This window comes from Rhododendron vialii, chromosome 5a (assembly GCF_030253575.1).
Source record: "Rhododendron vialii isolate Sample 1 chromosome 5a, ASM3025357v1".
Lineage (NCBI taxonomy): Eukaryota > Viridiplantae > Streptophyta > Magnoliopsida > Ericales > Ericaceae > Rhododendron > Rhododendron vialii.
Genome location: NC_080561.1, coordinates 24,580,184 through 24,592,876, shown reverse-complemented (window position 1 = coordinate 24,592,876; position 12,693 = coordinate 24,580,184). Strand labels below are relative to the sequence as shown.

Below are 12,693 nucleotides of genomic sequence, written 5' to 3'. Positions count from 1 at the left end.
CTATGGAACCTCGAGTTGTAGTATTAAAAATAGCTCTTAGGTAGCCACCCCTTGTCTTTTAGTCAATTAATTAACTAATAAAAATAAATAACTTGCTCAAATGATTAAAAAGAGGCGCGCGGTCGTAGGGAATCCAGCGCTTGCAACCCAATTAGAATCCGCTCGCTTTTCAAAATTCTAAAAACGGTTAAATTTAGGGAGAATTGGAAACTCCAAAGGATGTGAATCCTAAAGTTGTCAATCTCGTACACAGCAGCAAACAGGTTTTGGTCCCGCGTTCCTGCTCACATGAGTCCTGGCAATGCCTCGGATTCGTCCAACGGACGTAGTTTTCACCAACTAAATTATTTAATTAAATTAATGTGCGGAAAATTGCGAGACGAATCCTAATTGGGTCGCGGCGCGCCTTTACCCAGCGACCAAACCTCAGAAAAACTACTCACTCATTATTAAAAATAAAAGGAATAAAACCCTAGAATTAATCATGCTTTTTTTTTCTTGAGATGGAGAAAATAAACGAAAGATTTAAACTAAGCACGCACAAACGAATTACTTTAATTAAGAACAAAAGTTGAAACGAGTTACCAAAAGGTGTGTTCTTGAACAAAACTTGAAAACTTCAAAGGAAAAGAGCTTTGGAAGAAACAACGCAAGAAAAAGCTGCTACGAAATGTTCGAACCCTAAAAACAAAGTTCGGGGAGGTATTTATATTAATCCTTGAAGCCTGAAATTAAAAATAATCGAAATACAATTTTTTTCCCTGTTAAAGCCTTCGGTAGCCCTACGGCAGATCCTTGTAGGGCTATGGTTTTAACCTGTTCCGCAGGTGAAGCACTCTGTAGGGCTACACTTTTGAGTTGTAGCCCTACCGCCTACGTTAGAGAGATTTTCGTGCTTTGCATGCAACTTTGGCACCCGATGTCTCCATCATGTCACCCGACGCCTCACACACCCGTCACGACTTCCCACAGCGACGTCCAACACAGCCTCAAGGCCTTGCGATCCAAACTTGGCACAAAAACCGCCTTATTTCCTGCGAAAATAAAAAACAAGACAAAGCACGGCATCAAATAGAAAATGGAATAAACCGCGCCTCTAATGCGCTAATATGCCCTACTTAGGCGCTTATATCTATGATATCACACGCCTAACAATTTGCAAGTATTGTGGAGCAAAAATTTCTAGAGAAACAAGGAATGGAACTTCGCATTTGAAAGAACACTATATTCGGAAACACCAAAAGAAGGATAACATGAGGCAACAAGTTCTAACAAACAATTTCATGAACAAAGACCGTCATCCGCTACTAACTTCATATAGTTTTGATCCTGAGACGGCACGAAAAGAACTTGTAAGTGCCATAATCATGCATGAGTATCCTCTCTCAATTGTGGACCATGTTGGATTTAGGAGGTATTTAAATGCTCTTCAACCTTTATTTAAGGTGCCATGTAGGAACACAATGAAGGCTGAAATATTCAAGATTTATGAGTACCAGAGGGGGAAGACAATGAGTTTGGTGGTGAGTAATGCAAGTAGATCGGCTATCACAACGAACATGTGGACTTTGAGTAATCAAAAGGAAGGCTTCATGGCTATCATAGTGCACTTTATTGATGATTCTTGGACTTTGCAAAGTCGCATTTTAAGGTATTTCTAAATTACATCGCTATCTTTATTCCTTTATGCAATATAAATCTTCATTTTTTCCATTTTTAACTAAATATCAATGTTGCATGTTAGGTTCTTATATATGTGCCATGTCACATACAAAAGAAGTTCTATGTGACCAATTGTTGAATTGTTTGATGGATTGGAACATTGATAGGAAGATTTGAAGCATAACGGTTGATAATTGCTCTACCAATTATGCCATGGTTGATCTTTTGTGGGACAAACTTGATAGTACATCACTCATGTTGGGTGGGGATTTGTTTCATATGCGTTGTTGTTCGCACATTCTTAATCTTATTGTTGAAGATGGGTTAGATGTTATCAAGGTGGGTATTGAGAAAATCCAGGATAGCGTAGCTTATTGGACAGCATCACAAAAAAGAGAGGACAATTTTGGAGAAACAGTCCGCCAATTGAATGTGACTAGTACTAAGAAATTAGGACTTGATTGTATGTCTAGGTGGAATTCAACATTCTTGATGCTTCAAACAGCCCTACTTTATAAGGATGTGTTCAATTGCTTAAGCAAACGGGATGCTCAATATAATTCCTTACCAAGTGAATGTGAGTGGGGGTTTGCTAGAGATGTTTGTCATAAGCTCAAAATTTTTTTTAAGATGACAAAGTTGTTTTCTTGAACTAAATACCCCACTACTAATCAATGCTTTCCAAATATTTATGAGATTAGACTTGAATTGAGAGATTGGCTCAATTTTGAGAATCAGTTGATTAGGGAAATGGCCAAAAGAATGGTGGAAATTTTTGACAAGTATTGGTCTATGGTACATGGTGTTGTTGTGGGGATTTTATCTGTGTTGGATCCTAGGTACAAGATCAACGTGTTGGAGTTTTACTTTAAATTATTGTTTCCAACAACTTATAAGGAAGAAGTTGAGAAAGTTCGTGCATTTTGTTATAAATTGCTTAAGGAGTACCAAAGTCCTAGTTCAATGATGGAGGGTATTGGCGACTCTTCTTCCCAATTAAGTTCCATTGATGAAGAGTCACTATCAAAGTATGATGTCTATATGCTTAGGGAGTCGAAGAGAAGTAGGACAATCGATACTCCAAAATTAGAGTTGGATCATTATTTGTCGGAAGCTGGCTTGCCAAAATTCATAGGATTTGATGTCTTGAATAGGTGAAAATCACATCAACCCAAGTATCCAATTTTACAAGCCATGTCTAGGGTTATGTTAGCTATTCCGGTATTGACGGTTGCTTCTAAGTCCGCATTTAGCATGAGTGGTAGGTTGGTGAGTCCACATCGTAGTAGACTTCATCCCGATACGATGGAAGACTTGATGTGTGCTCAAAGTTGGTTGTGGACTGCCGAAATGAAAGGTAATGAACTTAGTATCTTGTATTTTTCTACTTTAGTATACTAAAACTATTACTTATGAATTTTTTACTTTATATTTGTTAGGAATCAACATCAGGGTACGCCACTATATTAGATGATGTGAAAACAGGGGATTCGTGCGTGACTCGTGAGGTAATTGGCATTTGTCTTACGTCTATCGTGATTTTAACATTACATATTGTTCATATTAATTGATTTTTTTTTTTGTTGATATTGATTCACTTTTTCTTCCCTTCAATTTAACAGATATGAACTCAGCAAATGGAAGTTTGCATTTGAAGATGGAAATCAAACTTGATTCTATTATTATGTTTTTCCATCTCTTAATTCTGCAAATGGAACTTTGTATTATTTCAAGATTTGTGATGTGGTGATTGGACACTGGTGTGTATGAGGGATGGCCTCAACTTTGTTTCTTAATCTGCCTTTGTATGTCTAAAAAACATGAGATTCCTTGAGTTTGCTTTGCACCTGTTTTACTGTGAATGTTGGTAGCTATTGTGAATTGAGGTTTTACAAAAAAAGAAAAAGAAAAAAGAAAATGAAATGGTTAAGCTGCCTTTGTTTTGGTGTTTTAATTAATTCTGCCAGATTCAGTTATTTGTTTGGTTCAGCAAATACCCGATATCTGTTCGGTTCGGATATGGTTACCCACTTTCCTCCCCGTTCGGTTATCGGGGCGGATATGGGTGGTATATCGATTTCAGGGATCAGGGACGGAAATCCCTATATCCGCCGTGAACGCGCCGAATGCCATCCCTACTTTCAGACATGTTACCATGCCTGTGTTGCACATGGCCATGCTGTGATGTTCTATGTCATGTTCCTCATAAATAACTTGAAACCAGAAATGTTACAAAGGAACAAGTGTGAACAAAACAATTAATGACAACAAGAGTGCATGCAAAATGAGCAAAATATGCACCTTTACGAGGAGAAAATTAATTACAGCAATATAAAGGACAAAGATGATGCTGCATGGAAGAAGAAAGAGAAAAAGAAACTTAGTGAAAAATGAATCAAGACCAGATTATGACAAATTTAGTGCAACTATGGATAGGGCACATACCAAGCTCCGTGCAGGTACAATAAATAAGCCAAAGATATCAAAAGCCAAACAATTGACATTCCCTTTGCTTTTAGATGATAGAATGCCCTCAACATATTGACCACCATCATAAAAATACCAAAAACGACCGTAAGGATGGGTAAATTTGCACGAAAATTTCTCCATTGTGCATCAGAGACATCCTATAAAAGTAAAAAAGGGGAAAAAGATAAGATGGAAGGTTTATTAGTTAGAAAACGTATGTTTGATGCTCACACAGATAATGTACTCAAACTAGTGCAATCAGGTATCATAATAAGTAGAAAAGCTTATTAAAACACTGCCAAGAACATGTACTGTTTCGACCATCAACAAATAGTATAGACTATAAAATAATATATTTGGTATTGGGAGTAATGAAGAAACCACCAAATAGAGCTTCAAAGTGGTGAAAAGCATACTTCACACTTAGAGAAATGCAAATCAATTGTTGCAACAAGTGAAAATAATGAGATAGTTTTATGTGTAAGAAGTCCAAAAGAGTCTGGCATTAACCAATCTTGCATGGCTCACCCTGACAATAAGTTTGCAAAAATATTGATCTGCCTCCACTTGATTGAAATCAGTAGGGAGCGCGCCCCCCCCCCCCCCCCCCCCCCCCCCCCCCCCCCCCCCCCCCCCCCTACATGCAATCAATTAAAGCTAATAGAAGAGGTTGTCTAGTGGTTATCTTACATTTTTGATAAAAATAGTGGATTGTTTTTTGTATCTATCCGCATCGCTGATTCACTGAATCTGTACATCCAGTATGTATATGCCACATGTAAATGAAGCAACGTGTATTTGCTCATGCATTGCACTCCAGAACTAGAACCTAAACTAGCACCATAAAGGTCTTGTAATAGAACCCAACATCAACATCTTCATTAAAGCTAGCACCCAAGGGTCCACAGACTCCGCCACCAAGACCACCACATGCAGTAGCTCCACCACAAAGTCAATGGCATACGTCACAAGAATGACCATCTTTTCATGATTGCTTCCACATTCCTACCTCTTCGTAGCAACCCAGTGCAATCTCCCTCCCCCCCCCCCCCGAAAAAAAAAAAAAACCCCAAACCTTGTTAGGAGTCTAGTCACCCCCCCCCCCCCCCCCCCCCCCCCGGAAAAAAAAAAAAAAAAAAAACCCCAAACCGTGTTAGGAGTAGTCACCTACATCCAAACCATATTTGAGTCACCTTCTACCAAAAACACTATACCTCTATATAGGGCTGCAAACGATCCGCGAGCGGCTCGACAACGGCTCGGCTCGGCTTGGTTCGGTTCGAGACACAAACGAACGAGCTCGAGCTAAAATGTTCGGCTCGTTTCATAAACGAGCCGAGCTCGAGCTAGTCGAAACTCGGCTCAAATTGGCTCGCGAGCCCAACTATATTATATATATATATATATATATATATATATATATATATATATATTTGTTTCATAAACGAGCCGAGCTCGAGCTCTGTAAGTAAAATATGTTTCATAAACAAGCTCGAGCGAGCCGAGCTTGAGCTCTGTAAGTAATATATATATATATATATATATATTTGTTTCATAAACGAGCCGAGCGAGCCGAGCTCGAGCTCTGTAAATACATCTCGAGCCGAGCTCGAGCTCGAGTTCTGCAGCTCGTCACGAGCTCGAGCCAACTAAATTTTTGGCGAGCTGAGCTCGAACACTCTAAAACTCGGCTCGGCTCGGCTCATTTGCAGCCCTAGGCTCTATAGCATACTCCCATTACCATTCGCTTCAGAGATGCGATTAAAATGATCTCTTGCACTATGCAAATTAGAGCCAAAGGCTTGGTATTGGTAATGTCGCTTTCAAACTGTTAAATACATAAATCTAATCAACTACGTAGCGCTGTAAACTGCATCGGAGTTATAAAAAAAAATGGAACTAGGCAGCAAGGAGCATCAAAATGTTATCCCCAACAACAAATGTGGGTGCAAAAAATCCAAAGAATGTTATTCCAAACCACTTCATGGCATCACTTCCATTCACATCAAGACACTAGAAAATGCCAATACTTTTAAATAAAGTAAAACTCCATTTTGGTTTGTAGCGGAAAAAATGTTATAAAGCATAGTCCAAATGAAAATAATAAACGGATATAAGTCAGTCAAAAGAGTTTTCTCTTTGTAACTTTTAACATTGCTCTTTGTACCAACATTCGGCCGAGGTAAGCTTAAGATTTAAGATAAGAATAGTCCAAACTAGAAAGCAAGCAATGAACTTCATCAAAGTTTAGAAAAGCTATTGCTTAGACTTATCTATTTTCACATGAAAGAATAACCGTCTCTTCACGTAATTTGTAGCCACGACACATGATGTAAGGATGTAGTGTGAAGCGAAGTTTTGACATATAGTTAAGGGCTCCACTTTGAAGTTTTATAGTGATGCAAGTCAACAATACCTTCGTGATTGAATATGGAACCGCTGCATACGTCGTAGAGATTCCTAACTTTTTTATTCCCGCCATTTATTTTATGGATTTTTCATTTTGGTTTGGAATAACAAATAAGCCTACTGCCCATCTCACCAAAACGGAGAAATCATCAGATGGATCATCCACCTCGTGAATATAGACATATGTCACTTGAGAGCAAATTTGTTCACCCTCAGCGAGGATATGCTCATTCTGTGTCTCACTTTTCTAATTGAAATCGGGCAGTTTTTTTAGATTCATTTTCTAGGATACCTTGACAAAATTTAACTCAATCAAATATCGATAAGTGCTTCATTTAGGAGTTTATTTATTTTCTTTAAATTTTTTGACTGGAAAATTGAACTTGTAGATCAAACGGCCTATTAAGATGAATTTTTGCATAGTCTCCTAACAAATGAATTTAGACTACATGAAACGGTTTTGATTATGGTAGTGAAACACGGAATGAGCATACCCTCACGAGGGTGAACAAAATTGCTCTCTGATTTTTATGGGCATTTTATCACCACTTAGTTAGGTTTTCTTGTCAGTACCGGCTCTGAGCAATGGTGAGCAAAAATTGTAGTCTTTGTTAGTAGAAGTCTATACAGTTAAATTCATTCAGAATGAACCCATCAAATAATTAAGAGAAAATTGATTATACATGAACAATCATCACTTTTGCTGCTGTAATGTATGAAGAGATGAATAAAATTTTTGGGCCAGCGTTGTTTTTGAGAGAGAGAGAGAGAGAGAGAGAGAGAGAGAGAGAGAGAGAGAGAGAGAGAGAGAGAGTGTGTGTGTGTGTGTGTGTGTTTTTTTTTTTTTCTGTCAATTCAAATTTGGGTCTTAAAAGTAAAGTTAGCTAGTAAATAACAACCAACAAGAAGATAAGTTTCAAAGTGAAATGAACAATTTAATTGGGATATATGCTGACCAAAGATCAACCAACCAATACTAATTGGAACAAGTTATCACTAAAATATATGTAGATTTTGAGGTATTCAGATTCAATACCACTTGCTTCCTTTCTCTTTCGTATTCGTATAACAAAGGGAAAAAAAAAAAACTTACTACCATATATACCCAATTAACAGGGCTAGCTAATTGTTTTGCTTCCCCTTCTAATGGAGGACTAATGCTTTGTTAGTGTATAATGTTCAATATTTTGGAACCGGGAATGAATGATACAAGCAAGCGTATTAAAGAAAAAGGCTCTGTTTTTTTTTGGTGGGCTAGTGATCAAACAACATTTTTTATGTGATGTTTAAGAAAGTCGATAATCAACTTAGTCAGTATTTGGATCACGGAATCGTAAAGAAATTTACCGCATGCATGAAAGGAAAATGACGAGAACGTAAATAAAAATATACATCGTTGGGTAACTTAATTCCAGGATTATTGTATAATTTCAAAAAAAACCCGAAAACAATAGTACCATACTAGTTAAATCTTGGTAATAAAAAAAATACTAATTAAATCTTTGTGCAGACTAATTTATTTATCCTCATCCTTTGGATATTAATTTGATCCCATAATATGATCTTCTCTATTCTAAATACAAAGAAGGAATGACTGCACCCAACCCCCACCCACTCGATGTGCTTTAATTGGGTCACATCCATTGGGTTGTTTAGGCGTGTAAGCTAGCTCGAACATCTTAAATCTACCTAATAAAACACAAGGGTGTGGGCCTCCACACAAGACAAGTTGATCCAAGGGTAGAGATTCATTTGATCGAAGGGTTAAGGTGTGCTCTCCAACTCTCTTAAGAAAATACCCACACGTTTACAAATATATTACAAAAATACCATTGATTCTTTTTACCCAAATCAAATTCTGCAGGAAGCATAAATAAATAAATAAAAACCCTGCTTCTGTTGGCATTTGGGTCTCTCTCTCTCTCTCTCTCTCTCTCTCTCTCTCTTGATCGATCGATCGATCGACACGGCTCTTTCGAATCTCTGGTGAAATCTTTCAAATCTAGGCCAACAACTCTCTTTCTCTCTCAACACTACTCTTTCGAATCTCCGGCGAAATCTTTCAAATCTGGGCCAACAAAGCTGCGTGGAAAGTTCCTTACCCAACAAACGAAATCTTTCGAGTTTCGTGGACGGTAAAAGCAAAGGTATTTGGAATTTTTTGCATTTTTGGTCTATGTTTTTTTGGAGTTTTGGTGTCAGCAAAGGGGGTCTAACAAAGAAACGATATCCATTTGGAATTTTAGCTGAATAAAGAAAGCCTGCGAGCTGCGTGGATGGTGGGCCAAGAAAGCTCCCTGAAAGCAAAGGTATTTGGAATTTTTTTGAGTTTATTGGGATTGAAATTTTTTTGGATTTTTTGTCTCTATTTTTTTTTTTTTGGGAGTTTTGGTGTCTGAATGCAAAGGCAATGCTCTATTGGGATCATCATTGGCAGTTTTTGGTGTTAGTTATTTTTTATTTTTTTGGAACATGTCTGTTTCTGTCAACATGCACATGAAAATTGCACGTGAAAAAAAAGGGAAAGGGAGACTCTTTTTTTCAACTAGAGCATCACCCATGTTTATGGCACAACCAAAATCACAAACACTTAAAAATATAAGGGCATGAAAGTTTCACATACGGAAATTAGCGTATTTCCATGATTGGAGACATAGGTATTTGATTTGATCAATTGAATGAACTCTCAAAAATAGTTTACAAAAAAAAATTGGCTTTGTGGAGGAGAAGAGTGCCTGGGATTTTGCAGCTTAAACTTGCTTTTGAGAGGTATTTTTTGTTGCCCATCATGTGTTTGGCAAAATTCGTACCTCTCTTCTATTTTGCTTATGAGAGGTATTTTGAACGGCGTATATGACTAGAACTTGAACATCGAGTATTCACTTACTCCTGAGTTGTTAATTTCTCCACTACACTGTTTGCATGTATTGAGTTGCTACTTTGATTATCAATTGAGCCAAATCAATTTGGAGCTTATTCACTTAATTCTTGGAATCTTGAACAGAATGCCCAGACAAATAAACAAACCTTCTCAATCTCCACCATGGCCTCCTCCTCCAGATTTGGCTTTATTTATTTAATCACATCTTCTCTGTCGTCAAAATTGATCTAGGTTACGGGTATTTAATTTTGTTATTAATCATGTATAGTTGATGCAGGAGGGGAAAACACTATGATTAGAAATGATCACCCTTTGTTAGAGGTAGCAGCACCCTTTTGTTCCAATTTTTGTCTTAATTTTTTATAATCGATTGATTCAGACTTTTAATTTTCTTGGCAGAGTCAATAGAATATTTGAACTATCTTTTTTCCGGTTTAACTTTGTTGGTTTTGCTAAATATTCTGTTTGTATTTTTGATCCACATAAATTCATCATTTTGATTTTGGGGTGTTGCTGGCCCAGAAAGTGTGGGGATTAAGATTTTCGATTCAAGATTAATGTTGAAGTTTGCAATTTAAGAAACTGATGTAGGATATATTCCGTTCATGTGACGGTGAAGGAACGTATGAATATATGTGGGAAATTTTTGTTCAAAAGTACTCCAATGGGAAAATGAGGAAAACTGTAAGGCACCTTTTTCGACTTATCTTAGGTATCACCGTAGCAACTATACGAACCATTTGGGATGTATGATCAAAGTGGTCGATGCTGTTTGTGATCTTTAAAATCAAAAATGTTCGTGGAGCATTGAATCAATTGAATTGCTTTAACATTAGACAATTAAGGAACGCAAGTTTAAATGTTTAATCAAACGATGCTAACTGCTTTTGTTCATTCTATTTTTATTCCTCAATGGCGCCTTGGCTTGAATGTTAGTTAAGACTGTTAATGAACGTTTAATTAGCCTGAATCACTTTTTTTTTCCTGCACAACGAAGCCGAATTAGTTGATTGTTATCTTGCTGAATTTATTGTGTGTGTGTACTTACTATATCTTTTTTGCTCATCTGTAGGAAGACTGGACTAACCATAAGGCTTCCCCCTGATAGTTCCATAGCTGGTCTCTCCCCTAGCAGTAGATGCAGTGGAGATAAAGATGGGTTCCTCTTGCCAGAGTTCAATGAACTTGCGAGGGATTTCCATTTGGCTGCCACCAAGGCTGGTTTGTCTCCCAAAAAGGACGAACTATTGGGAGAGTGATGACAAGAAAATTTCAAGATAGTTAGAAGAGTAATGAGGAAACACTTTTGGGACAATGATCATTTTGTAGATTACATCCTTTGTAGACAACCCATTTTTGTTACATTTGTATGTGAGTTTGCCTCTTATGGAGCCTTTTTTCCGACAACCCGTTTTTGTTACATTTGTGTGTGAGTTTGCCTCTTATTGAGTCTTTTTTTCGTGTCATGCTTGAACCTAGCTCCTATAAATGTAACATGGTATTAGTTGGATTTGGATCCTTTCAATGCAACTTGGTGTGTAACGAAAAAATTGCATGTTTTAAATTAAGGGCCTACGTTTACGGACTGGACATTTATTTAGAGAAAAAGGGAATAGTTGGATTTGGATCTTTTCAATGCAACTTGGTGTTTATGTGATTTGCACCATCGTTGGTAGTGCTGTAGGCACGAGACGGGGTGGGTAGTGCCGTAGGCACGGGTAAGCACTAGTTATAAATAAATAAAAAGTAACCAAAAGCAGACCTGTACATGTTGACCCCGAATTATTAAAAAAAAAGGAAAAAATAAATTCGATTGATATGAGATCTAATTTTGAGTATTCTTGATAGTATTAGTATAATAGCTAGCTTTTTACTATCTTAACAATTTTGTTTTAGTTTTTGATCTGTTTACATTTAACACCCAAGGGTTATCCCAGTAATAATGGCGAATGACTGACTTTGGGAGTACTCCTCTCGGTTAGAGGTTCGATTCCCCATTGGGTGAGTACCCTTATAGTAAGTGGGGGGCCGTGATTGGTGTGGCCGCGCTAGTTCCCCCAAGGTTTGGGTTGCGCAGTCTGCTCCAATTGTGGCTCAGTTGTAGGACTGTTCCTCGGTTATCAAAAAAAGAAGAAGTTATTTTACATTTTTAATTTCTTTCACAAATAAAAAATAAGAATGTGAGTGTTGTAGTATCCTAGAACAATATAGAACAAATGTTTTAGATTGCAAAGCAGAAATTTTATGATATAGAAAATAGTAAGGTTGTCCAAGAAAAACCGAGAACCGTGAAACCGATCTGGACTGAACTGATCCGTGTCTTTTGGATTTTGTCCGTGGATTAATGGTCCGGATACGGATTCGAAAATTAAAAAACCGTGAGATACGGATCAGGATTGGATTTTCATTTCAAACCATGGATTAACCGAACCAGACCGTGAAATATTTAAAAAATAAAAAATATGTGTGTGTAATATTTATAAATAATTATAAATTTACTAATTGTTATGATTTTTTTTAACAATTTTACATTAATGTGACAATATCTAAAACTTAAGGGGTAAACTATTAGTATTTTGTAAAAAGGAAAAAATGAAAATAGTGGTTAGCGATAGAGGTAATGAGTGGATGTTGGAGTAAAACACAGATTCAGTTGAAGGTTTTTGGATTTGGATTGGATTTTGGATTTGAATTTGTAATGATTAGAGTAGGGAGATAGAGTAATGATTGGAGAAAAATAGAGATAAAAATGAAAATAGTGGTTGGCGATAGGGGTAATGAGTGGATGTTGAAGTAGGGTAGTAAATTTGAGTCCAAAATCCCTATCCCTAACCGAACAAGCCATAAATTTTTTTGGGTGCTGCCTTACTGCGCTGGTATCTGGACTAATAGTGTAATGTTATGGCATGTAACTAATAATTATTTGCACTTTGCATTTTAGTTGGCAATAGTGTTATTTTATTTTTATGGAAGGAAATCCGTGGATAAAACCGGGACCAAACCGTGACTCATGGTTCGGATTGGAACCGAACCGCGAGACTTTTGGATTAGGATTGGATTACATTTTTCTAAAAACCGTGAGATACGGATTAGGATTGGGATTCATAGGAATCCGATCCAATCCAGATCGTGGACAACCCTAGAAAATACACGTTTAGATAAATATACATCTATTAAGTCGGTCTCTTTAGGGAAAAATTCTAGCTCAGCATGTTTTTCATAACTAAAGGAGGAGCTGCATCACTTGTTGAAGTCAAGAGTTCTATTAATTG

At 37.1% G+C, this 12,693-nt stretch overlaps 1 protein-coding gene across 1 annotated transcript; it reads left to right on the top strand.

Moving 5' to 3' along the window:
* Positions 1 to 1,109: 1,109 nt before the first annotated feature.
* On the top strand, positions 1,110 to 2,820 carry LOC131327709 (zinc finger BED domain-containing protein RICESLEEPER 2-like). Its single transcript, XM_058360849.1, has 3 exons — positions 1,110 to 1,651; positions 1,842 to 2,262; positions 2,401 to 2,820. The coding sequence occupies exons 1-3, from the start codon at positions 1,110 to 1,112 to the stop codon at positions 2,818 to 2,820; spliced, it is 1,383 nt and encodes a 460-aa protein (XP_058216832.1).
* Positions 2,821 to 12,693: the final 9,873 nt, after the last annotated feature.

Coding starts and splice junctions, on each gene's coding strand:
- LOC131327709 (XM_058360849.1), top strand. CDS start 1,110: ATGCCCTACTTAGGCGCTTATATCTATGATATCACACGCCTAACAATT. Junction 1,652..1,841: donor TTGCAAAGTCGCATTTTAAG/GTATTTCTAAAT, acceptor GAAGATTTGAAG/CATAACGGTTGATAATTGCT. Junction 2,263..2,400: donor AGTGGGGGTTTGCTAGAGAT/GTTTGTCATAAG, acceptor TTTGAGAATCAG/TTGATTAGGGAAATGGCCAA.